Source organism: Salvelinus namaycush, chromosome 23 (assembly GCF_016432855.1).
Source record: "Salvelinus namaycush isolate Seneca chromosome 23, SaNama_1.0, whole genome shotgun sequence".
NCBI classification, from domain to species: domain Eukaryota; kingdom Metazoa; phylum Chordata; class Actinopteri; order Salmoniformes; family Salmonidae; genus Salvelinus; species Salvelinus namaycush.
The window spans coordinates 30,858,687-30,886,635 of NC_052329.1; the positions used below are offsets into that span (position 1 = coordinate 30,858,687).

The window sequence follows — 27,949 nt, forward strand, 5'->3', positions numbered from 1 at the left end:
CCTTTTCTTGTGGCAACAGGTCACAAGTCTTGCTGCTGTGATGGCACACTGTGGTATTTCACCCAGTAGATATGGGAGTTAATCAAAATTGGGTTTGTTTTCGAATTCTTTGTGGATCTGTGTAATCTGAGGGAAATATGTGTCTCAAATATGGTCATACATTGAGCAGGAGGTCAGGAAGTGCAGCTCAGTTTCCACCTCATTTTGTGGGCAGTGTGCACATAGCCTGTCTTCTCTTGAGAGCCATGTCTGCCTATGGTGGCCTTTCTCAATAGCAAGGTTATGCTCACTGAGTCTGTACATAGTCAAAGCATTCCTTAAGTTTGGGTCAGTCACAGTGGTCAGGTAATCTGCCACTATGTACTCTCTGTTTAGGGCCAAATAGCATTCTAGTTTGCTCAGTTTTTTTGTTAATTCATTCCAATGTGTCAAGTAATTATCTTTTTGTTTTCTCATGATTTGGTTGGGTCTAATTGTGCTGCTGTCCTGGGGCTCTGTGTGGTGTGTTTGTGAACAGAGCCCCAGGACCAGCTTGCTTAGGGGAGTCTTCTCCAGGTTCATCTCTCTGTAGGTGATGGCTTTGTTATGGAAGGTTTGGGAATCACTTCCTTTTAGGTGGTTGTAGAATTTAACGGCTCTTTTCTGGATTTTGATAATTAGTGGGTATCGGCCTAATTCTGCTCTGCATGCATTATTTGGTGTTCTACATTGTACACGGAGGATATTTTTGCAGAATTGTGCATGCAGTCTCAATTTGGTGTTTGTCCCATTTTGTGAAATCTTGGTTGGTGAGCGGACCCCAGACCTCACAACCATAAAGGGCAATGGGTTATATGACTGATTCAGGTATTTTTAGCCAGATCCTAATTGATATGTTGAATTTTATGTTCCTTTTGATGGCATAGAATGCCCTTCTTGCCTTGTCTCTCAGATCGTTCACAGCTTTGTGGAAGTTACCTGTGGCGCTGATGTTTAGGCCAAGGTATATATCGTTTTTTGTGTGCTCTAGGGCAATGGTGTCTAGATGGAATTTGTATTTGTGGTCCTGGCGACTGGACCTTTTTTGGAACACCATTATTTTGGTCTTACTGAGATTTACTGTCAGGGCCCAGGTCTGGCAGAATCTGTGCAGAATATCTAGGTGCTGCTGTAGGCCCTCCTTGATTGATGACAGAAGCACCAGATCATCAGCAAACAGTAGACATTTGACTTCAGATTCTAGTAGGGTGAGGCCGGGTGCTGCAGACTTTTTTAGACTTTTTTAGTGCCCGCGCCAATTCGTTGATATATATGTAGAAGAGGGTGGGGCTTAAGCTGCATCCCTGTCTCACCCCATGGCCCTTTGGGAAGAAATGTGTGTTTTTTGCCTATTTTAACCGCACACTTGTTTGTGTACATGGATTTTATAATGTCGTATGTTTTACCCACAACTCCACTTTCCATCAATTTGTATACCAGACCCTCATGCCAAATTGAGTCTAAGGCTTTTTTGAAATCAACAAAGCATGAGAAGACTTTGCCTTTGTTTTGGTTTGTTTGGTTGTCAATTAGGGTGTGCAGGGTGAATACATGGTCTGGAAATGTACAAGTCTGCTGTTAATGATAATGCAGAGGATTTTCCCAAGGTTGCTGTTGACGCATATCCCACGGTAGTTATTGGGGTCAAATTTGTCTCCACTTTTGTGGATTGGGGTGATCAGTCCTTGGTTCCAAATATTGGGGAAGATGCCAGAGCTAAGGATGATGTTAAAGAGTTTTAGTATAGCCAATTGGAATTTGTTGTCTGTATATTTGATCATTTCATTAAGGATACCATCAACACCACATGCCTTTTTGGGTTGGAGGGTTTTTATTTTGTCCTGTAGCTCATTCAAGGTAATTGGAGAATCCAGTGGGTTCTGGTAGTCTTTAATAGTTGATTCTAGGATTTGTATTTGATCATGTATATGTTTTTGGTCTTTGTTCTTTATTATAGAGCCAAAAAGATTGGAGAAGTGGTTTACCCATACATCTCCATTTTGGATAGATCACTCTTCGTGTTGTTGTTTGTTTAGTGTTTTCCAATTATCCCAGAAGTGGTTAGAGTCTATGGATTCTTCAATTACATTGAGCTGATTTCTGACGTGCTGTTCCTTCTTTTTCCGTTGTCTGTCTGTGTCTCTCTCTCTCATCTTTCTTTAACTCTTTGTCCCTACTCTCTCACTCTCCTACCCTCTTTTTCTACCTCTCTCCATTCTCTCTCCCCCCTCTCTCTCTCTTTATCTCCCTACTCTCTCTATACTCTCTCCTTCTCTCTTTCTACCCATCCCTCCCTCCATCTATCTCTCTCTCTCTCTATACTCTCTCCTCTCTCTCTACCCATCCCTCCCTCCATCTATCTCTCTCTGTCTGTACAGTCTGGTCCTCATCTAGCCCATTCACTGACTTCTTTAGACATGTGTTTTTAAAAGGTACGCCACATTCTCAGTAACAGCCCATTTTCCTTGTAAACACTGGTATACATTTCACGCGTGAGCGAGGCACGTGACTTTTCCCAAATAACTTTTGGCTGAATGTTATGGATTGGGAGAGAGCATTTGAAAATAGAGGGGAGTAGACATTTTACACCATTTAGAAGTGACCATTCGCCTGTGAGAGAAGGAGGATTCTATAGCTCTGTGGGAGATGAGAGGAGACACAGTACAGGGATCTTTCTGCTATTGAAATCCTTGGCCGGGCTGCCTAAGTGTAAATAAAAATAAAAAGTTTTGATGTAGAAAGAAACTGACAAAATGTACATTGACAAACACTAATAAGTGTTCAGGTTGGCCTAGATGGCCTCTAGAGAGAGTGTGTGTGTGTGTGTGTGTGTGTGTGTGTGTGCGTGTGTCAACTATGATATGTGTCTGTACGCACGAGCATGTGTGTGCACGTACGTGTGTGTGCGTTGACTGCATGATTATGTGTCTATAGTTTACAGGTAACAGATGGTACGGTACACTCCCAGCCCTCAGGGAGATTTTCTGCTGGAGTAGACAGGCTCTCAGGTCAATCATAGCGTAAGCCACAGTACAACAACCCACTGACACGGCAGAGACACTGATTACAGGGGTTATACATAGGCTTGGGCGGTATACCGTATATACCGTTTCCCGGGATATTTGGAAACAGCCACGGGATTGTTTTCCAATGCCGTCAATACTATTGAAACTATTTCTTTGAAGTGTAGTAGCTACTTTTTAAGTAAATACCTGCAGTCAACTTGTGCAATACGTTAGGAAAGAAGATTGCGTTCTTCATTTCACCTGTCACATAATTATTTATTATGAAGTTTACCGGTAGTCCCAGTCACATGGTGTTTGTTTACAAGCGCACAACAAACGAGACCGGAGCCTTGTGAGTCACTCACTGTTGAGCAGCATGTGCCAGGTGATCTAGGTAAATTATGGAATTCACAACTAAATGTTTGTTTAGGTTCTTGCTAAATCAAGCTTTGCTTGGTAACAAGCTTTTGCTGTTTAAAATTAGTTTTGTGCGTGCAGCAAACTGTGAGTAGCATTTTTTTGTTACTTCTATAACTTTATGAGCTGGGATGTCTGTCCTGCAAATAGTTTAGGTCAGAGACTGTATAAACTGTTCGCAATGCGCTCGTTAGCTTTTAGTTAGCATTCGTTACGGGATTTTACATGTACTTGTTAGCATTGCTAAGCTTCTGATCTCAGATGGTTACCAAGAAAAGGTAACCAAGGTTTTAAAATAGAGGCCCTTCTGTTCAGTGCCGGTATTAGCGAATATCCCAGGATGTTATATGGTCGGTATGAAGGTCAATCTGGATGCTGCCCAAGCCTAGTCATACATACTGTTACGAATCCCTTTGGCCCGACAGTCTAGGGGGGATGGTAATGGGACCCGTAACACAACTCATGCAAATTATAGTAGTGAAAACGTAACAGTGAGAACAAATAACACAGACAACTTAATTACCGTCAAACACTAAATGTTTATTTATAAACACACGGTAAATGGGGGGGGAGCAGGAAAAGGGGCTGAGCGGGACCCAAGGAATGAAAGAATAATAATTCAAAAACACCCCTAAGCTAGACTACTTCACAAACAGCTAACTAACTAACCAAAAATACAGGGGGTGGTCCGCCCAGTTCTAACTAGTGTTTTTAACAATATTTAACTACGGGTAGTGTAGCCCAAGGGCGACTTGTCTGGTTACCCCCTTTTCCCACCATCAAACAAACACTCAAACACCATAACCAAAACAATACTCACAGGTGGGGACAAAGTGACATGTAGCTGCAAAACACACACGCGATCTACAGACAGACGGCATGTTACAAAGAGATTGAGCTGGGGAGACAACAACTGACAGGGGTTTTAAACCAAGGGAAAGGGACTGTGATTGGGTAAGGGAAAAGGAGCAGGTGTCTTCTGATTAGCGACTGATTGATGACTGATTGGGGAATGATTATTGTCACCTGTGAGTAGGGGAGAAGGAGAGAAAAGAAATACACACAGGATACACACAGAACACTTGTATCCGTAACACATACATACTGCACATACCACCTTATTCAACACACAAACTGACTGATGTACACCATTGCAAACACTAGTCTGTAACGTCCACATCAGTGGAGGCTGCTGAGGGGAGGACGGCTCATAATAATGGCTGGAATGGAGCAAATTGAATGGTATCAAACCATGTCTTTGGTGTATTTGATACCATTCCACCTATTCCACTCCAGCCGTTACCTCGAGCCCATCCTCCCCAAATAATGTGCCACTAACCTCCTGTGATCCACATATACAGTGCATTCAGAAAGTATTCAGACCCCTTGACATTTTCCACATTTTGCTACATTACAGACTTATTTTTCCTCATCAATCTACACATCATACCCCATAACGACAAAGAAAAAAAAAGTTATTAGAAATGTTTGTAAATGTACTACAAATTAAAAACTGAAATACCTTATTTACAAAAGTATTCAGAGTTCAGGTGCATCCTGTTAACATTGATCATCCTTGAGATGTTTCTACATGAGTCCAACTGCTGTAAATTCAATTGATTGGACATGATTTGGAAAGGCACAGACCTGTTTATAAAAGGTCCCACAGTTGACAGTGCATGTCAGAGAAAATCTCAAGCCATGAGGTCGAAGGAATTGTCCGTAGTTCTCCGAGACAGGATTATGTAGAGACACAGATCTGGGGAAGGGTACCAAAAAATGTCTGCAGCATTGAAGGTCCCCAAGAACACAGTGGCCTCCATCATTCTTAAATGGAAGAAGTTTCGAACCACCAAGACTTTTCCTAGAGCTGGCCGCCAGGCCAAACTGAGCAATCAGGGGAGAAGGGCAGTGGTCAGGGAGGTGACCAAGAACCCGAGCTCCTCTGTGGAGATGGGAGAACCTTCCAGAAGGATAACCATATCTGCAGCACTCCACCAATCAGGCCTTTCTGGTAGAGTGGGCAGACAGAAGCCACTCCTCAGTAAAAGGCACATGACAACCCGCTTGGAGTTTGCCAAAAGCCACCTAAAGAACTCAGACCATGAGAAACAAGACTCTCTGGTCTGATGAAACCAAGAATGAACTCTTTGGCCTGAATGCTTGGCATTCAGGCCAAAGAGGAAACCTGGAGGAAACCTGGCACCATCCCTACGGTGAAGCATGGTGGTGGCAGTATCATGCTGTGGGGATGTTATTCAGCGACAGGGACTGGGAGACTAGGCAGATTTGAGGGAAAGGATGATGAACGGAGCAAAGTACAGAGAGATCCTTGATGAAAACCTGCTCCAGAGCGCTCAGGACCTCAAACTGGGGCGAAGGTTCACCTTCCAACAGGACAATGACCCTAAGCTCACAGTCAAGACAATGCAGGAGCGACTTCAGGTCGCTGAATGTCCTTGAGTGGCCCAGCCAGAGCCCGGACTTGAACCCGATTGAACATCTCTGGAGAGACCTGAAAATAGCTGTGCAGCAACGCTCCCCATCCAACCTGACAGAGCTTGAGAGGATCTGCAGAGAATAATGGTAGAAACTCCCCAAATACAGATGTGCCAAGCTTGTAGCGTCATACCCAAGAACACTTGAGGCTGTAATCACTTTGTTATGGTGCTTTAACAAAGTACTGAGTAAAGGGTCTGAATACTTACGTAAAATGTGATATTTTTATATATATAGACAGTTGAAGTCGTAAGTTTACATATACCTTAGCCAAATACATTTAAACTCAGTTTTTCACAATTCCTGACATTTAATCCTAGTAAAAATTCCCCGTTTTAGGTCATTTAGGATCACCACTTTATTTTAAGAATGTGAAATGTCAGAATAATAGTAGAGAGAATGATTTATTTCAGCTTTTATTTATTTCATCACATTCCCAGCGGGTCAGCAGTTTACATACACTCAATAGGTATTTGGTAGCATTGCCTTTAAAATGTTTAAAATGTTTAACTTGGGTCAACAGTTTTGGGTAGCCTTCCACAAGCTTCCCACAATAATCAGGGTGAATTTTGGCCCATTCCTCCTGACAGAGCTGGTGTAACCGAGTCAGGTTTGTAGGCCTCCTTGCTCGCACACGCTTTTTCAGTTCTGCCAACAAATTTTCTATAGGATTGAGGTCGGGGCTTTGTGATGGCCACTCCAATACCTCGACTTTGTTGTCCTTAAACCATTTTGCCACAACTTTGGAAGTATGCTTGGGGTCATTGTCCATTTGGAAGACCCATTTGCGACCAAGCTTTCACTTCCTGACTAATGTCTTGAGATGTTGCTTTAATATATCAACATAATTTTCCTCCCTCATGATGCCATATATTTAGTGAAGTGCATCAGTCCCTCCTGCAGCAAAGCACCCCCACAACATGATGCTGCCACCCCCGTGCTTCACGGTTGGGATGGTGTTCTTCGGCTTGCAAGCATCCATCTTTTTCCTCCAAACATAACGATGGTCATTATGGCCAAACAGTTCTATTTTTGTTTCATCAGACCAGAGGACATTTCTCCAAAATGTACGATCTTTGTCCCCATGTGCAGTTGCAAACCGTAGTCTGGCTTTTCGATGTAGGACTCGTTTTACTGTGGATATAGATACTTTTGTACCTGTTTCGTCCAGCATCTTCACAAGGTCCTTTGCTGTTGTTCTGGGATTGATTTGCACTTTTCGCACCAAAGTACATTCATCTCTAGGAGACAGAACGTGTCACATTCCTGAGCGGTATTACGGCAGCGTGGTCCCATGGTGTTCATACTTGCGTACTATTGTTTCTACAGATGAACGTGGTACCTTCAGGCATTTGGAAATTGCTCCCAAGGATGAACCAGACTTGTGGAGGTCTACAATTTTTTTTCTGAGGTCTTGGCTGATTTCTTCTGATTTTCCCATGATGTCAAGCAAAGAGGCACTGAGTTTGAAGGTAGGCCTTGAAATACATCCACATGTACACCTCCAATTGACTCACATTGTGTCAATTAGCCTATCAGAAGCTTCTAAAATCATGACATAATTTTCTGGAATTTTCCAAGCTGTTAAAAGGCACAGTCAACTTAGTGTATGTAAACTTCTGACCCACTGGAATTGTGATACAATAATAAGTGAAATAATCTGTCTGTAAACAATTGTTGGAAAAAGTACTTGTGTCATGCACAAAGTAGATGTCCGACTTGCCAAACTAGAGTTTGTTAACAAGAAATTTGTGGAGTGGTTGAAAAACGAGTTTTAAATGACTCCAACCTAAGTAAACTTCCGACTTCAAATGTATGTATATATATATATATATATATATATATATATAAACTTTTTAAAAAAGAAACATCCTCTCACTGTCAACTGCGTTTATTGTGTAAATATTTGTATGACCATAACAAGATTCAACAACTGAACAAGTTCCACAGACATGTGACTGACAGAAATAGAATAATGTGTCCCTGAACAAAGGGGGGTTCAAAATCAAAAGTAACAGTCTGTATCTGGTGTGGCCACCAGCTGCATTAAGTACTGCAGTGCATCTCCTCCTCATGGACTGCACCAGATTTGCCAGTTCTTGCTGTGAGATGTTACACCACTCTTCCACCAAGGCACCTGCAGGTTCCCGGACATTTCTGGGGGGAATGGCCCGAGCCCTCACAGTCCGATCCAACAGGTCCCAGACGTGCTCAATGGGATTGAGATATGTTCATTAATTGTTTATGGTTCATTGAACAAGCATTGGAAACAGTGTTGAAACCCTTTACAATGAAGATCTGTGAAGTTATTTGGATTTTTACGAATTATCTTTGAAAGACAGGGTCCTGAAAAAGGGACAATTCTTTTTTTGCTGAGTTTATAAATAAATTTGCAAACATTTCTAATAACCTGTTTTTGTTTTGTGATTATGGGGTATTGTGTGTAGATAAGGATTGTTTTGTAATATACATTTTAGAATAAGGCTGTAACGTAACAAAAAGTGGAAAAAGTCAAGGGGTCTGAATACTTTCCGAATGTACTGTAGCATTTAATGGAACTGAACCCAAAACTTTCCACTAGACGCACACACGAAGAGTCACAGACACACACGCACACATAGACACACACCCAGTCTGAAGATGAAAGAGCAGAGTGGAGCACACTAACAGATATTTGAGAGCTGGGCTGGTGTATGTTGGCGTTAGGGCGAGACAGTGGGCCATCTCAGCTTGGTCTCAGACTTATCAGACCATCTCTCTCTCTCTCATTCTGGCTGGCTGGCCAGACACTCACATAAACCAACATCAGCCTTGGCCCCTCAACTCACTACGACACACACACACACACACACACACACACACACATTTACTCCATCTGCAGCCTGACCAAGGCATTAAAAACACAGCTAGAGCAGCGGAGGACAGGTAGTCAGGAAGCCACCCACGCCCATCCAGTGGTTAGCTCCCAAACCACAACTGGAACCCCTCTCCCTCTCCCCTAGCATGGTATGAGCCAGCCGTATCACCCTGGTCCTGTCAGACTGTGTTAACGGCCTCCGCCTCTGATCCTGGACCAGTTTATGAGTGGAACCATCACGTTTCACAAGCGTCTGAGAGGGCTAAATCCAGAGAGGACTGTGGGAGGTCCTGCGCCCTGATTGGTGGCTTGGTTCTGTGGGAGGTGGGCTGTCGTCACTCCAATTGGTGGGTCAATGGTGTTGTGGGAGGTGGACATTGACAGAAGCCAACCACAGACCCCATCCGGCTGGCCGTAAAAACATTGTCAACTCTCTGACGTAAATAACCACAGTTACCCTGCCCCCGCATATACAATAATACAGTAAAAACAACACATTAACTACCCTGACGGAGAGACACAATACACACGCTATATACACAGTACAATAAATAAACCACAAAACCTACAAAACAACAGTTAAACAGTCGATTGGAAATGGGCTGTGGTAGTGTCGTGGTATAATTTGGGTAACAACCCATTGGACCCTTTAACTTAAATGTATTCTCCACAAATGCAATGTGGTGAACTGATGATGCCTTTGCTTTTGGCTTCAAAAAAGAGACCAAGGCCTTAAGGCAGGAATAGTGTCAGCCTTTGTCCATAGATACAGTGCCCTCTGTAATTATTGGGACAGTGAATATTTTTTTCATCTTTTGGCTCTATACTTGAAATCAAACAATGACTATGAAGTTAAAAGGCAGACTGTCAGCTTTAATTTGAGGGTATTTTCATCCATATCGGGTGAACTGTTTAGAAATGACTACATCAAGCGTGTGACTCTAGAAATTAGTTGGATGCATTTGCTATTTGTTTTGGTTGTGTTTCAGATTATTTTGTGCCCAATAGAAATGAATAGTAAATAATCTATGTGTCATTTTGAAGTCACTTTATTGTAAATAAGAATAGAATATGTTTCTAAAAACTTCTACATGAATGTGGATGCTACCATGATTACGGATAATCCTGAACGAATCGTGAATAATGATGAGTGAGAAAGTTACAGACGCACCAATACTGTATTATACACCCCCCCCCCCCCCCCCTCATCATTATTCATGATTCATTCAGGGTTATCCGTAATCATGGTATGTACAAAAACTTCTGTAATTTCTAAACGATTCACCTGATATGGATGATAATACCCTCAAATTAAAGCTGACAGTCTGCACTTCAAATCCAACGTTTTGGAGTATAGAGCCACTGTTCCAATAATTACGGAAGGCACTGTTGTTGAATCCACATGGAGAAGCTTGTTTTTCTCACAACTTCCTCCTTCCAGCAGAGCAAAGACCAACCCAACCCTGACCACAGGAGCCCCAGACAGACAGACCTAGTGATGCTTCTGACCATGAGTGACCTCAAACAGGCCCGGAAGCTGAACACATTTCTACACTGTCAGGATCCAGACATTATGTCTGCTCAGCCAGTTTTCCATGTCAAAGAAAATGGGAATGTAGTCAATGTACAAAATGAGAACTATGAAAGCACTGTTGGCAGTGAGAGGTGCTGAGTAAGATGAACGTATGCATATACATTGGGAGATGGTTGTGAGCAAAGTGTGTGTGTGTGTGTGTGTGTGTGTGTGTGTGTGTGTGTGTGTGTGTGTGTGTGTGTGTGTGTGTGTGTGTGTGTGTGTGTGTGTGTGTGTGTGTGTGTGCGTGTGTGCGTGTGTGCGTGTGCCTGCGTGAGCACAGATCGGCACGGCACACGTTGTGAAATCGGTTGAAAATCGCTGAGCGATACCAGGGAGAGAGGGGGCTCTTGAAACTGATTCTTCAGGGGGATGTGTTAGGAGAGGAATGGGAGGACGGGGGAAGAGAAGAGGAAGTAGACAATGATGCATGATACATCCTGTGTTGCAACACAGAAGTCTAACATTGGACAAAAATATGTCTTAATATGGGACATTTAAAGCTGTTGGTACCACGGGGGCCATTTTGTTGACACAAACACAATGTCATGTTGTTTATGTTTCATCATCCCTCTCTCCATCTGACACATACAGCAGATTCTTAATACCAGCCTGAAAAGGTGTCTGATCTAACATTGGCCCATATCTCTTCTTCCTGTAGCAAGACACTGCACGTTACCATGGCAACAGAAGTGAGAAAAAAGAAAAGGAAGGAGGATACCATGGTAACGACGAGCAAAACAGCCAAATACAACATTCTCGGATGTATAGGATACATGACAAACGGGCTATAGCGACTGATCAGTGCAGCAGCGAGCCATTGAGCGTCACCATGGCAACAGTTCAGTGGTGAGTCGCTGAGAGAACCAAAAATGTCCGTCACTTTAATGGTGAGAAACGACTGTAACTAGGCCTCTTTTTTACCAGAACCTTCATTCTTACTGGGTCTATTAATATCATTCAGATACAGAACTAAACGACAACTAAGCATCGTTAGGGGCACAGGGTCACATGACAAGGGGCATTAGTGCGCATGCATCTAGGCAGCGAGCTGGAACAGCCCCATTACCATGTGATAAATGGCTCTCCCTCAGAACCATACATCATCTCAGTACTTTCCCTGGGGACATGATTGATCACAGGGCCGAGGTATGGAGAGCTGAGGCCCGCCACTCTATGCTCGGTAAGCTGGGACAGGCTCCATCAGTCAACCCAGCATATGGAGTATGGAGATCAGCACCAGAATACATGCAGGCCAGGCCACGTTGTTAGTACCACTAGGCGTTAATGAACAGATCAGGGAAGGCCAGACTGAATCTGAAAACCAACCTGAGCCTCCACAAATATTTTTGAGACATGCTTAAATAGGCACTTTGGTCACATTACGCCAATATTTTGTGAAAAAAAGATGAAGGGGGTTAGCACTTGGGAGGCCCCTATGAAAACGAATGATTGATTTTAACAGTCTGTACATTCATGAAGACAAACATAATTGTGCAGAAGTAGAGGTTATGTGTATAGGTCCTTATGGACATCAGAACATGTGATGGGAATAAATTGGTCCTTTCTGGTCTGGTGGCTGGTGTAAGGTGTAATTACTCAATAATTACAATGTAATAAACCTCTTAGTGTGGTAGTATTTCACGGTGTGCAGTTGTAAAATATGTAGATAGCATCGCTTAAAACTATTTACCCAAGTTTACTATGAGATTCAATCATCTTGATGCCTGGGCACTGTGAGAGGGATTGTGCAAGTTCATTTGGCAAAGTAGTCGACTCGACATCTGGATAGCATTACAGGAAACGTGAAGCCAGCCTCAGTGAACGGCTTGCCCCGTGCCCCTGGATATCAAAATACGTGTCATTAACAATTTTTCACCACTTCCAAACAGGTCAGAGAATCCGTGTTAATTACTTGAACTGTAGGCTAAGTGATTAATGACACCTCGGTTTGCTGTAATTTCATTGAGACTATAGGGCAGGGTTCCCCGACTGGCGGCCTGAGGGCTGAACATGGCCTGAGGGTGATTTATTTATTTGGCCCCCCAAGTTCTGACCCCCCTTCAAAAAAGTGTTTTTTATTTAGTATTTTTATTGTTGGACATAAAAGCCTGTAAAAACACCAGCAAATCAGGTCCAAGTGATTTTAATTTGGGAAATCTGTTCTAAAGTATTCCCACGCATAAAGGAAGTGGTGTAAAGTACTTAAGTAAAAATACTTTAAAGTACTACTTAAGTCGTTTTGGGGTTTATCTGTACTTTACTTTACTATTTATATTTTTGACAACTTTACTTTACTACATTCCTAAAGAAAATAATGTACTTTTTACTCCATACATTTGACCTAACAACCAAAAGTGCTCGTTACATTTTGAATGCTTAGCAGGACAGGAAAATTGTCCAATTCACAGACTTATCAAGAGAACATGCCTGGTCATCCCTACTGCCTCTGATCTGGCGGACACACTAAGCACACATGCTTTGTTTGTCTGAGTGTTGGACTGTACCCCTGCCTATTTGTAAATGATGTCTGAGTGTTGGACTGTGTCCCTAGCTATCTGTAAATTATGTCTGAGTGTTGGAGTGTATCGCTGGCTATCTGTAAATTATGTCTCGGTGTTGGAGTGTTCCCCTGGCTAAAAAAACAAGAACTTTATGTAAGGAATTTGAAATGATTCATACTTTTAATTTGACTTTTGATACTTAAGTATATTTTAGCAATGACATTTACTTTAAAACAAAATACTTTTATACTTTTACTCAAGTAGTATTTTACTGGGTGACTCACTTTTACTTGAGTCATTTTCTATTAAGGTATATTTACTTTTACTCGAGTATGACAATTGGGTACTTTTTACACCCCTGCATAATAGAGATATATGTGGTCGTATATACAAATGTAAGCAAGGTTTGAAAGGATTATGTTTCAGTCAAATATTATATCTGTTTGGGTTTCTTGCAGTCAATTTGCAGTCTACAAATTATTTGTAATATGTTCTGGCACCCTGACCATCCGCTCAAGGTGATCCCTGCTATAGGATGTTCCATGACCTCTGCAACATTACTCAAACTAAAAAAACAGCTTGACAGACATTGGGTCCAGCAAGTAGATGTTACACAATATAGCAAATTCTCAGAATGGTTTATCATGATCAAAAACGGAAGGCCAGGAGTCTGATAAACCTATTTCTTACACTGTAACCTAGGCATGTATGAACGCGATACAACGTAGCCTCTAACTAGTTGGGTAATGGGGTTACTCGGGGGAGGGAAGAGGTAACACGAAAGAAAGAGAGGATTTGAATTAAGCAAAACGAGCCCACCATCGCGCAGGCGGCCACCTGCGTAATAAAACAATCATGTGTGCAATGATAGGACTGAAACACACAAACCATCCATGAAAGCCTTTGTGTTTTGCATCTGAGCAAAAAAACACAAACAAAAAAAACACATCAAAGCACAGAGACCAGGTTAATATGCACGATGGTTTTTCATACCGTTACAAATCAGACAGACATACAAACATCCCATAAATATGCGCTGGTCAGGAATACTAATCAAACCATACCTGCAATCGCTCTGTCGCTGGCTGCCACATTTTTGAAGAATCAAAGGTTTCCGTAACTACTGCTGCCGGTTATTCTCTATGTAGTCCAGCTCACATCTGCTTGTTCTCGGCGCTTGCTTCTCCTCTTCTGCAATCTGGAGAAAACAGACAGTGAATTCCAATGCTTGATGAAGCTTTCGCCTGCGAGCAGTTCCCGAGACTGGTCTGCAAGGGGCGGTAGCGACAGCCGCAAGGAAGGGCAGGACAGGGGGCCAGAGAACCCTTTTTTACAGACATACAAACTTTCCTGCTTGAATGTCGCAAAATAATTAAATTGACTGAATATTAAAGGCTCACATAAAAAATATTGCCATTATTTCAAGCAATTTTGGTTAGTGTTGCTTGGTTTACTAATTGCTGTGTGGTATTATGGTTTGCTCAAATGGTCATGGTTTTGATGGTTGATGGCGCACTTCTAAAAACCCTGTTTTAACAACAGACACATTCCAGCCTTCTGGCTCCAGTGAAGTGGCTCCGTCAGATCTGGCCATGACTCCGTTTATAGGAGTTGTGGCTACCAATGGACCCCTACGAAGGCCAAACAGTGCCCCGTGACCTTGGAGGTCATGGAAAGGGGAAAAGGGGTAGAGGTCAACAAAGGCTCCCCACTCAGACTTCAGTGTAGGGTGAACCTCATCAATAACCACTGGCTCCTCTCAGCTCCACAAAGTGTGTGTGTATGTATGTGTCTGTCTGTCTGTCTGTCTGTGAATGCGTGTGGCTCTGTGTGTTTGTGTGTGTGTCCATGAGCACGTGTGTGTGTGTGTGTCCATGTGTGAATACGGGTGTGTGTGTGTGGCTCTGGGTGTGTTTGCTTGTGTGTGTCCATGCGTTCACATGTATGTGTGTGTGTGTGTGTGTATGTGTGTGTGTTTGTAGGCGCAGTGAGTGACGAGACGACGCCACAGCCAGCCTGTATTTACAGATGTTTACTCTGGGAACATCTGGATTAAGCAGGAGGTCACCAAGGCCGCACACGGGGCTAACAACACTCCTTATATGGGTATTTCCCACTGCTGACATGTTGTCTGGGGCAACTGGGCATGGAGAGACATGGAGGGACTGTCTATTGGTGGAAACATGTTGCCCATTTTCCTATGGTAGTGGATACTGCGTCTATAGACACTCCTCATTCTGGCCAGTGTTGTTGAGTTCCTATAGTGTCTCTGTATTTAGCATGACTTTTGGTGGATTGATGCTAGATAACACCAGTACTTACAAAACCTCAGTTTTTCCTTCATTTGTTAAGATTGATTAGGTTCTCAGGAGTTGTGAAATGCACAATATTGATGATACAATTTTGAGTTGGTTTTCAAAGCACTAGTTTAGTCCAAAAATAGTACTTAGTCTTGTGCTTTGGAGGTTATCCAAACCCACTTCTCATGTCAAGTCGTGATAAATCATCTTTTCGACTTCAGTATTATTTTCACGTTTCAAGAGTATTGAGATCTAATTGCTGAGGTTTTGGTCACAATACTCAAGAGACACTGCTGGAATTGGATTGGACAGAAGAAATACTGATTCCATTCCAAGGTTAGCTGTCCATTGGACTCCAGAAGGCAGACAGAAGAAAGGGAGGCCCGTGACAACATGGAGAACAATGACGAGTGAAGACTGAACTCCAGCAACACCAGTAGAGCTGGAGCACAGTGGAGAAGACGGCCAAAGACCACAGGAAGTGAAGATCCTTTGTTGCTGCCCAATGCTCCAGCCGGCGTGACAGGATGAGTGAGTCAATGAGGTTTTACATATTAAATTCATGTTTATACATGTGTATTACAATGACCAAGTCTTGTCATAGTACATTTCCACTGAGTCAACAGAACCCTGTGAGTCAAATGTTTTCCTAGACACAAATAGACCTCTGGTGTCATAATAAGAACAAACACCACGGAACTCACACGAGACACCAGCTGGGTTTGTGTTCACTTCAACCTTTATTGTTACATCATTGAACATAGATAATAATCATGTGGTTCTTCTCTTTTAAAAAAAGACGACCCTAGTAGGCAAAACATCAGTCAAGTGGAGAGCTCACTCGGTGCTCCGGGTGGGCGTAGATTTCACTAAAGAACCAATGGAATGGTCTAAAATGTGCCGCCCATCCGGCGCCCCAAACGAATGCACCCAGGGGTTGACCCTGAGTGGAACAACACAACCGCACACAGACAGAGAGAGAGACACCTATACCTGGGACACAGAAGCACATATATTACTGGAGCAGACCCACCAGCTGACCCCCACCTGTCAATCATCCACTCAAGACCCGCTCACCCCACCTGTCAGTCATCCACACAAGACCCGCCCACTGGCTACTCCGACCACTCCTGCAAAAACCACAATTATTATTCTTCCTTTATTTGTACAGAACTTGCATGTAAATAATAAAAACATGACAACCAATGTTTTTTTTTTAAATGCTGTTTTAAAGCTTCCCCCATAGTGTACATCTCTTCTACCTCTACCCCACGTTGTTGCCTGAAGAAGGAGACGATTTTGCCATAAACCTGGCAAAGACACAGTAAATCAACCACAATATACGGAGGGTTTCAAAATTATGCAGAAAACATTGAATCTACCCATGCACCAAGTAAGGCAACCTACTGCAGATTTTTTAAATAGAAAGATATATATCGTACTGCACTATGACAAGTGCACCTATTTCTACCACACCTGTAAGAACTCCTATCGACAGCCTCTGCTGAATCTACACTTTAAACTGAGCTCATGGGTTGGTGAGGGACATCAGGAACAACCCCCTCTAGGAACCCAATGGCATCCTGGGTAATGTAGTCACATTCTACTGGAGAGAAGAAGTAACCAAGATGGCAGTATCACCCAACTCCTACTAAAAAAGGTACGCTCTTATGCTACAGTAGCTTTATGGATATTCCAACAGATTTGTATTTATCTTCCCGCATAAGTATTGTTTTGTTTTTTTCTCCACTTCATTTATTTTGTTAATTTTTATGTAAAGAAATACTAAATGGTTTGCATTAACTGAATTTGTGTGTATTGGTGCACGTCCAAACATGTGCAGTTAGTTGTATGTGTGAACAGGTGATGCGTGATACTGTGTGTGGGTGGGTGTGCTGCCTCTGTGTTTTCTACAAATCTTTTGTTTTGATCAGAGTGACCAGGGGCTTGTCGTCAGGGCTGTAGTCCTCGTAGGTGATGGGTGCAGCGTCGTACATGGCCGGCCGGGACTTCTTCCCAAATCTGAGAGAGGGGAAGAAAACACATATATGGAACATCACTTCAGGTAGGACAGCTAGCTAACATGCAAGACAGTTCCTAATGTTTCAAGTGTAGAGTTGCTCGGTTGAGAATGAAATACAGCTGACAGGTGAGTGTAGGGTTATAAACAGAGTAATATAAACATGGTGTTGTAAGACAGGCATTACACATTTACCCACAGTGTATTACAGGTGAGTATATCCTAGTGCTGGTAATCTTCCAAGATTAGCCTGAAATCTACCGGAATGGGCCTTTGTCTCGTGTATGACATTGTTATTGAGTATTGCATTGTTGGGTTTTGAGTTTTCAAGAAAGGCATTTCACTGTACTTGTGCATGTGACATTAAAAACTTGAAACTTGAATGGGCCTTTATCTCCCGGTTAACAGCAAAGCTATAACAGGAGGTGTTTCTAATGGCTGAATCAATGTAATACATCAAATACTAACAATGTTGAGGCACTTGTGTACTTATAGTAAGCAAGCCTAGTCTACCCTGAGGTGTGACTTGTTCAGAGAGCTTTGCGCCGTCTCACCTGGCGTGGCGGATGGAGGCGATGGCGTTGCTGAACTCGCTGTCGATGCTACGGCAGTTGTAGAACTCCTGGTAGGCATGGCGAGATGAGCCCTGGTACTCGATGCGGCTGATGCGGCAGATGCCCACGATGAGGATGATGAGCATGAGGACGAAGGCGACGCACAGGGCGCCGATGATGATGTAGAGGGAGTGACGCGGCATGTTGGTCAGGGTGTCCTCGGGGTGGGTGGTCTTCCACTGTAAGTCTGAGAGAGAAACAGACAGACTTATGAATAACCTAAGCAAGGCATGTACATGTAATCATATTTCATAATTTACTCCCACAACAAGGGGATTCTGGGTAATGTACTTACGTATCTCACAGCTGGCCCCTACCCAGCCTGGGGGGCAGTGGCAGGTGTAGGCATTTGATTGGTCGATGCAGGTTCCTCCGTGATGACAGGGATTGCTCTCACACTCGTTGATGTCAACCTCACAGTCCTCCCCTGAGATAACCAATAGTGGGGCGGGGTTATGTTTAACTGGAACAGCAGGTACAGGTATACTTTGAAAGGGTTCAGAGAACAGCCTACTCCCACCTATGTCCCCAAGGCCTACTATGATAGACTGGGTGACAGACATGTGTACTCACACGCACACGCATGCACGCACACACACAAAACACACAGAGTTTAAATGCTCACCAAGGTAACCAGGTGGGCAGACACAGGTCGCGTTGAGGCCCACACTCTCACAGTGTCCTCCGTTCTGACAGTGAGCCTTCAGACAAGGATCCCTGTAGATCTCACAGTGTCTGCCTGCACAGGGACACACACATATGACCCATTAATGATGCACACACAGTACTCTCTACAGACCTGGGTTCAAATACCTTGATCCCAGGGGGGTTCAAATAAATATTAAATATTTCAAACACTTTAAGCATTTGCTTTAGCCTGTCGAGTGCCAGGGGGGCTGTGTTTGCACTTTTTGGACTTTTTTATTGGCTCATTGCAACAGACAAGCTCATTAAAGGACAGAATAAATATTTGAAATGATTACAAATAGTATTTGAATCCAGGTCTGCTCTACACATGACAGTTTACACCAACACAGCACACTATCTCGCAATTTTCTACACAAACACATACTGTAGACAACATACAATCACTTATATGGACACATTCATAATACAGGCTGTATAAACTCATCGAATTAGCATACATATTGCAGTATCAGCATCATCACACAATCCCACCCCAGGATAACATACTTAAAACTGTCCCCGTTGAGTCACATTGGATTGAAATCAATACACACACACACACACACACACACACACACACACACACACACACACACACACACACACACACACACACACACACACACACACACACCTTCATACTGGGGAGTGCAGGCACATTCGTAAGCGTTGATGAGGTCTCTGCAGGTAGCATAGTTCTGGCAGGGGGCTGACAGACACTCGTTGTATTCTTCCTCACAGTACAGACCATGGTACCCTGGGGGAGACACCACACACACACATAAAGTCACACTGTCTTTGATCATAATATTAGATGACAGTTCAAGTAATGATTATGTTTAGATATCACTAACGAGAAGATCACGGTGATAGACTTTTTATGAGGGTGAGTTAAAAGTGGTTTAATGTACCTTTATTTATAAATAGAGATGATCACTTAGATGGAACAAGTCAATGCATTTCTTTGCCTACATGTCTATGGCAAAACCTTGTGGATGTTACATCCACAGACATCTTATTAAATTAATTCTAGATGCAATTCTATGGTTACGTCGATATAGCCATGATTCAGCCGTGACTGTTAGTGATGTCTATTAAATGCAGCACACCCCAGTTACCACTGGGTGGCAGGTTTGCACTGGGACTGAGAACTGTGGGTCTTGGTGTTTTTCCCTATAAAAGAGAAGCAGTATGAGCCCAAGGTCAGAACACAGCGATTGACAGAATCTCAAAGTTGATGTAGGACATTGTGTTCTTTCTTCAGAGCTTACAAGCAGAAGCTACCGTACTGAGTATAGACATGTCAGTATGTGTAATGCATGCGTGAGTGTGTCTCGGGCTGTGTGTGTGTGTCTGGCTTTCTGCTGTTGTGTGCATGTGTTTGTCGTTCACCATGAGAGGAAACATTTACATACAAAGTAAGCCTTGATAAATGCCAGAGGTTCTCATAAAAAGCCAGTGAAATGTCAAGTGCCTTTCCCAGACTCCCAGACCCATATCCTCTGGCTAGTCTGACTATCCTCTGCCTGATAGGGAACAGGGAGCCTGGGATACACTAGAGTATATATCAGATCCCTCACAGCCTCCTCTCCTCGTAGAGGGCGCAGACACCAGCTGGCATATTGATGAACAGGAGAAAAGGTCAATTATTTCCTTAAACGAGTCTGATTGCAAATCACCAATGACATCATTCCCGTTAGATGGGGGCTGTCTGAATGGAGATTGGATGGCATCATCTGCCCAACTAGTGTAGTCAAACAATAGTTGCAGACAGACAATGGTCTGGAAAGAAGCGCAAAGCAACTGTCTCACCTAATAAAAAGAGATCCTAATAAAAATCAACCAGATGACAGAGGAGAAGGAGAGGGAAATGAGGTGGGGAAAGAGAGATACAGAAAGAGAAGAGAGGAGGACAGAGAGAGAGGGACAGAAAGCCAAAGAGAGAAAGAGATGAAGAGCAATGGAGAGTAACAGAGAATAGGTTAGCGTGAAAGGTGAAAAGAGATATTATGTGTGAAAAACCGTGTGATATTATGTGTGAATATACTGTGTGAATATACTGTGTGATATTATGTGTGAATATACTGTGTGATATTATGTGTGAATATACTGTGTGATTTTATGTGTGAATATACTGTGTGATTTTATGTGTGAATATACTGTGTGATTTTATGTGTGAACATACTGTGTGATATTATGTGTGAATATACTGTGTGATTTTATGTGTGAATATACTGTGTGATTTTATGTGTGAATATACTGTGTGATTTTATGTGTGAACATACTGTGTGATATTATGTGGGAACATACTGTGTGATATTATGTGTGAATATACTGTGTGATTTTATGTGTGAACATACTGTGTGAACATACTGTGTGAATATACTGTGTGATATTATGTGGGAATATACTGTATGATATTATGTGGGAACATACTGTGTGATATTATGTGGGAATATACTGTGCATTTGGAAAGTATTCAGACCCCTTCCCTTTTCCACATTTTGTTACGTTACAGCCTTAATCTAAAATGTATTAAATAAAACATTTTCTTCATCAATCTACACACAATACCCCATAATGAATTTTTAGCAAAACAGAAATACCTTATTTACATAAGTATTCAGAACCTTTGCTATGGGACTTGAGCTCAGGTGCATCTTCTTCACCAAACTAGATCTCAGAAGCGCTTACAACCTGGTGCGTATCCGGGAGGGAGACGAGTGGAAGATGGCATTCAGTACCACCTCAGGGCACTATGAGTACCTCGTCATGCCGTACAGGTTGATGAATGCGCCATCAGTCTTCCAAGCCTTTGTAGACGAGATTTTCAGGAACCTGCACAGGCAGGGTGTAGTGGTGTATATGATGACATTTTGATATACTCCACTACACGCGCCGAGCATGTGTCCCTGGTGCGCAGGGTGCTTGGTCGCCTGTTGGAGCATGACCTGTACGTCAAGGCTGAGAAATGCCTGTTCTTCCAGCAGTCCGTCTCCTTCCTAGGGTACCGCATTCCCACCTCAGGGGTGGATATGGAGAGTGACCGCGACTCCCACCATGGTAAAGGAGGTGCAGCGGTTTTTAGTTTGCCAACTACTACAGGAGGTTTATCCGGGGTTTTGGTCAGGTAGGGGCTCCCATTACCTCACTGCTGAAGAGGAGCCCGGTACGTTTGCAGTGGTCAGCTGAGGCGGACAGGGCTTTTGGTCACCTGAGAGCTCTGTTTACCTCGGCTCCCGTGCTGGCCCATCCGGATCCCTCTTTGGCGTTCATAGTGGAGGTGGACGTGTCCGAGGCTGGGATAGGAGCTGTGCTCTCTCAACGCTCGGGTACGCCACCGAAGCTCCGCCTCTGTGCCTTCTTCTAGAAGAAGCTCAGCCCGGCGGAGCGAAACGACGTGGGGGACCGGGAGCTGTTGGCTGTCGTAAAGGCCTTGAAGGCGTGGAGACATCGGCTTGAGGGGGCTAAACACCCTTTTCTCATCTGGACTGACCGCCGCAATCTGGAGTACATCCGGGCAGCGAGGAGACTGAACCCTCGTCAGGCAAGGTGGGCCATGTTTTTCACCCGTTTTGTTTTCACCCTGTCCTACAGACCAGGCTCCCAGAATGTGAAGGCAGATGCACTGTTGCGTCTGTATGACAGAGGAGCGGCCCATGGATCATACTCCCATACTTCCGGCCTCCTGCCTGGTAGCGCCGGTGGTGTGGGAGCTGGACGCGGACATTGAGCAGGCGTTGCGTGCAGAGCCCGCTCCCATCCAGTGTCCCGCTGGGCGTCTGTACGTCCCGTCTGCTGTCCGTGACCGGTTGATCTATCGGGCCCACACGTCACCCTCCTCTGGTCATCCTGGTATTGGTCGGACAGTGCGCTGTTTGAGCAGGAGGTACTGGTGGCCTACCTTGGCTAAGGACGTGAGGGTTTATGTTTCCTCCTGCTCAGTGTGCGCCCAGTGTAAGGCTCCTAGGCACCTGCCCAGAGGGAAGCTAAACCCCTTACCCGTTCCACAACGGCCTTGGTCGCACTTGTCGGTGGATTTCCTTACTGATCCCCCCCCCCCCCCCCCCCCCCCCTCACAGGGTAACACCGCGATCCTGGTCATTGTGGATCGGTTCTCTAAGTCCTGTCATCTCCCTCTGCCCGGTCTCCCTACAGCCCTACAGACTGCTGAGGCCTTGTTTATGCACGTCTTCCGGCACTACGGGGTGCCTGAGGATATAGTGTCTGATCGAGGTCCCCAGTTCATGTCGAGGGTCTGGGCAGGTGAGTAATGGGCAGGTGGAGAGTAACTGAACCAGGATGTGGGCAGGTTTCTGCGGTCTTATTGCCAGGACCGGCCGGGGGAGTGGGCGGCGTTCGTGCCCTGGGCAAAGATGGTACAGAACTCGCTCCGCCACTCCTCCACTAACCTCTCCCCCTTCCAGTGCGTACTGGGGTACCAGCCGGTTCTGGCGCCTTGGCATCAGAGTCAGACCGAGGCTCCTGCGGTGGACGACTGGTTCAGGCAAACGGAGGAGACATGGGAAGATGCTCATGTTCACCTTCAGCGGGCGCAGACCATCACTGCAGTGAGGCCCCCGGGTCTGGCTCTCGACCCGAAGCCTGCCCCTCCGCCTGCCCTGCTGGAAGCTGGGTCTGCGGTTTGTGGGGCCATTTAAAGTCCTGAGGAGAGTGAACGAGGTTTGTTACAGGTTACAGCTTCCACCCGATTACCGTATTAACCCCTCGGTCCATGTGTCTCTCCTCAGGCCGGTGGTGGCTGGCCCGCTCCAGGAGTCTGAGGTGTGGGAGGTTCCTCCGCCCCCTCTGGACATCGAGGGGGCCCCGGCGTACTCCGCTCGCTCCATACTGGATTCGAAGCGTCGGGCGAGGGGCCTTCAGTACCTTGTGGAGTGGGAGGGGTACGGTCCGGAGGAGAGGTGCTGGGTTCCGGTCGAGGACGTGTTGGATCCTTCAATGCTGCAGGAGTTCCACCGTCTCCGTCCGGATTGCCTTTCGCCTCGCCCTCCGGGTCGTCCCCTAGGCCGGTGTCAGCGCGCCGCTGGAGCCGCGTGTCAAGGGGGGGTACTGTCACGACTTCCGCCGAAGTCGGTTCCTCTCCTTGTTCGGGCGGCGCTCGGCGGTCGGCGGTCTTCTAGCCATCATTGATCCACTTTTCATTTTCCTTTTGTTTTGTCTTGTCTTCCCACACACCTGGTCTCATTTCCCTCATTACATGTTGTGTATTTAAACCTCTGTTCCCCCCATGTCTTTGTGCGGAATTGTTTATTGTACGTGCATATGCACGTTTTCTCTGGTGCGCGACGGGTTTTGTACCCATTTGTTTGTTGTTCTGGTTTCCGGTGGTTTCATGAATAAAACTGCTCCGTTGATTACCCAGTTTTGCTCTCCTGCGCCTGACTTCCCTGCCGCCAGTTACGCACTCCCTAACAGCATTCTGTTTCCATTGATCATCCTTGAGATGTTTCTGCAACTTGATTGGAGTCCACCTGTGGTAAATTCAATTGATTGGACATGATTTGGAAAGGCACACACCTATCTATATAAAGTCCCACAGTTGACAGTGCATGTCAGAGCAAAAACCAAGCCATTAGGTTGAAGGAATTGTCCATAGAGCTCTGAGACAGGATTGTGTCGAGGCACATATCTGGCGAAGGGTACCAAAACATTTATGCAGCATTGAAGGTCCCCAAAAACACAGTGGGGTCCATCATTCTTAAATGTAACCACCAAGACTCTTCCTAGAGCTGGCCACCCGGCCAAACTGAGCAATCGGGGGAGAAAGGCCTTGGTCAGGGATGTGACCAACAACCCGATGGTCACTCTGACAGAGCTCCAGAGTTCCACTGTGGAGATGGGAGAACCTTCCAGAAGGACAACCATCTCCGCAGCACTCCACCAAATCAGGCCTTTATGGCTGAATGGGCAAACGGAAGCCACTCCTCTGCAAAAGGCACATGACAGCTCGCTTGGAGTTTGCCAAAACGCACCTAAGGACTTTCAGACCATGAGAAACAAGATTCTCTGGTCTGATGAAACCAAGCTTGAACTCTTTGGCCTGAATGCCAAGCCTCACATCTGGAGGAAACCTGGCACCATCCCTACGGTAAAGCATGGTGGTGGCAGTACCATGCTGTGGGGATGTTTTTCAGCGGCAGGGACTGGGAGATTAGTTAGGATCGAGACAAAGATGAACGGAGCAAAGTACAAAGAGATCCTTGAAGAAAACCTGCTCCAGAGTGGTCAGGACCTCAGACTTGGGCCAGGTTCACCTTCCAACAGGACAACAACCCTAAGCACACAGCTAAGACAACACATGAGTCTCTGAATGTCCTTGAGTAGCCCAGCCAGAGCCCGGACCTGAATGAACATCTCTGGAGAGACGTGAAAATAGCTGTGCAATGACGCTCCCCATCCAACCTGACAGAGCTTGAGAGGATCTGCACAGAAGAATGGGAGAAACTCCCCAAGTACAGGTGTGCCAAGGCTGTAATCGATGCCAAAGGTGCTTCAACAAAGGGTCTGAATACTTATGTAAATGTGATTTCAGTTTTTTATTTTTACTAAATAAAAAAAACAGTTTTTGCTTTGTCATTGAGGGGAAAAAAACTATTTCATCAATTTTAGAATAAGGCTGTAACGTAACAAAATGTGGAAAAAGTGAAGGGGTCTGAATACTTTCTGAATGCACTGTACAGTATATATGGGAATGAACATACTGTACCAATGCAAGGTCTGAGGTTGTTTCAATGAGAGAACAAATAACATAATGCGATGGTATGAGACAATAATATACTAATAAGAGTATGAACACAGTGAGAAGTATCTGGCTACAGAGGACAGTCTGAATGGATAGTGTGATCCCCAAAGGAACTATTTTAAGTGAAGTGATCTAAAAATTGTAGAATTGGGTTGTTTCTGTAAAAAAGAAAAGAAAAAAAGCCATTACTAATTTAGAGTGTATCTCACTCCCCATCCAACCTAAGATTGCAAATTACATCAAAATGAAAACTGAAAGGCAGAAAGATATATAAAGGGAACTCTTTGACAGACTGATAGAGAGGAGCAGCAGCCCGTCACACTGTGTTGATGCTTCTACTGATAGGGTTGTTCTCCTGCAGTCACACCCAGACCTGGATTTAAATACTATTTGAAATATTTGCAATATTACTACCATTTGTTTAAGCCTGCCTGGAGTGCCAAATGGGCGGGGTTTGCAATTTTGTGACTATTCTATTGGTTCCCTTGTACCAGGCAAGCTCAATCAAGCCCAGCTAAAGTAATTGAAATGATTTCAAATAGTATTTGAACCCAGGTGTGGTCACACAGCTGGGTAATTGCTGAATAAGGGATAATGATTTGTCATCATTCCACACCATTAATCTGAGCATGGAGCCATAAAAACCAGTGGCATGATCAATGAGCACATAATGGGCATGGTATTACGCACTCTGTGTCTGCATCAATGATATCACTGGGTGGGTTGGGGAATGGGTTGTGGAATAGTGAGTAGTAACAATGCTAATTTAAGATGCAGTATATTACATGTTACAGGTTCACTGTAACATATTTACTGTGGGAGAATCAATCTGTTAGCTAGTTTTACAGCTCATCTATAGTGTGGGTAATGGAAGGTGGATCAGATTACCCCCCCATACTAACACACGCTCGCTTTCACGCAGACACAGGATGGCTAACCTGGGACACACAGACACCTGAAGCTAGTGCCCACACTGCGGCAAATCCCGTGAGCACAGGGGTTGAGGGCACAGAAGTCCACCAACTGGGCACAGGTCGGGCCGGTAAAGCCGGCGGCACAGCTGCAGCCAAAGCCCAGGCCGGGACCCTGGGGGAAGCAGCTCCCGTTGTTGTGGCAGGGGCTGGAGGCACATGGGTCCACCCTCTGTTCACACATACTGCCTTGATACCCTGAGAGAGATGAAGGGAGAAAAAGAGTGAGCGAGAAAGAGAGAGGGGGGGGGCATCTGGTCTGGTGGCAGGAATGCTGTGGGGTTCTGGGAGTGTGAAGGACCCCATTGTGGGTGTTGAGGTGGCTCTGTGGACTCACTGGGATGTAGCCTACAGCGTCTATTTTGTCTACACACATACACACACCCGTCCCCAGTCTCCCGCCCACACACAAACACATACAAACAAACAATAATGTATACTAATAATATACAAACACCACAAGCCAGCAAACCCATACTTAAAGACGGTACTTTGGCGACTAGTAAGTCTTTTTTAAACCTCCTGCTTTGGGCTGGACGTGTCCATGTGTAGTTCATACATGCATAATCTATGAGAAAGAAAGAAAAGATCCTGTCTGAGAGACACACAGAAACCCAGCGACTCCAGCAGATTATTTCCTCCCTCTCTGCAGTGACAGTGAGATAATGTCCATCAGTCTGGGTGATATTGAGTCCTCCTTGCATCTGGATAAATGAATCAGCAGACCCTGAGAGCCTATCTTCATTAGCCCGATGAACTACACACACTTACACAATCACTGACACAATCAACATGCTCCTGGGTTATATTGACTGTAACACACACACAGGCCAACACGCATACATAGGCTGACACAAACACCCTCATAAATGCTCACACACACTGTCCCTTCACAATAACGCACAGTCTCCTCTCTGCGCTACCATGGTGATGATCCTGATAAAAACACCATTCTCCTGAGGAGGGAGGGAGGACAGAGGGGAGGGTGGAGAGAGGAGAGGAGGGACGCGGCAAGGGGGGCACTTTGAGAGTGGCAGAGATGGTGGCAGTGATTGCAGAAGGTATGACAAAGTGCAAGTTTGATTGAGGGTGACCTCAATTTATGATCAGTCTTTCTCATAAGAGCATCAGGGTGTAGAAGGTTAGTGGGAGTAGAAAAGCCAGGTCAAACCACATAGACTGCAGAATTAGACGTTTGTCCAGGTCCCCGGGACGTCTGGAGATACCTTCAATACCGGTCACTAGGGGCAACGTGAGCGCCTTTTACCATCGAGCAGTCTTACGGCTTGCTAGCACGTTGTGGATGGAGATAGAGATAGGACTTAAAGGTCCCGAACAAAAAGGTCCCATGTAAAAAACCTTTAGAGTGACTAAAATATCACACATAATATTTTGGGGGAAAGAAATGCTCACAATTTTAGAAATATGACTTTTTCTTTCATGGCTAACTACCAGGAAGTTTGAAAAGACACCCTGAGTGGGCAGGGAGCTTATATTCATGAGCTTGCCTTACAGCTCTTTGAAATGCCTATGTCAAGAAACTTGGATGCAGTGAGCAGTAAAATAATCTCAAGCTAATTTGGTGATACACAATTAACTCAAACTACATAAAAATTGCATCACTAGCTAGGTTTCCATCCAATTGGCGACAAATTATCATGAGAGTATTCAAAAGAATTACCAGTGGTGTGCTTCCACCAAACAGACTTGTTGCAGATAAA

General features: G+C 44.6%; 2 protein-coding genes across 2 annotated transcripts in view; both read right to left on the minus strand.

Moving 5' to 3' along the window:
- LOC120018300 (PTB-containing, cubilin and LRP1-interacting protein-like) overlaps window positions 1-14,155 on the minus strand; it is a 43,361-nt gene extending 29,206 nt beyond the window's left edge. The window contains exon 1 of the mRNA XM_038961429.1: window positions 13,938-14,155. Coding sequence (XP_038817357.1) covers window positions 13,938-13,967 — 30 coding nt within the window. The 5' untranslated portion in view covers window positions 13,968-14,155. The remainder of the gene's footprint in view (window positions 1-13,937) is intronic.
- A 1,745-nt stretch (window positions 14,156-15,900) lies between these two features.
- The window catches only part of LOC120018635 (delta and Notch-like epidermal growth factor-related receptor), a 66,424-nt gene continuing 54,375 nt past the window's right edge, over window positions 15,901-27,949 (minus strand). The window contains exons 8-13 of the mRNA XM_038961837.1: window positions 26,196-26,426; window positions 19,129-19,251; window positions 18,433-18,546; window positions 18,103-18,234; window positions 17,748-17,994; window positions 15,901-17,195 (exon numbers count right to left, since the gene is read on the minus strand). Of these exons, the coding sequence (XP_038817765.1) occupies window positions 17,084-17,195; window positions 17,748-17,994; window positions 18,103-18,234; window positions 18,433-18,546; window positions 19,129-19,251; window positions 26,196-26,426 (959 nt within the window). The 3' untranslated portion in view covers window positions 15,901-17,083. The remainder of the gene's footprint in view (window positions 17,196-17,747; window positions 17,995-18,102; window positions 18,235-18,432; window positions 18,547-19,128; window positions 19,252-26,195; window positions 26,427-27,949) is intronic.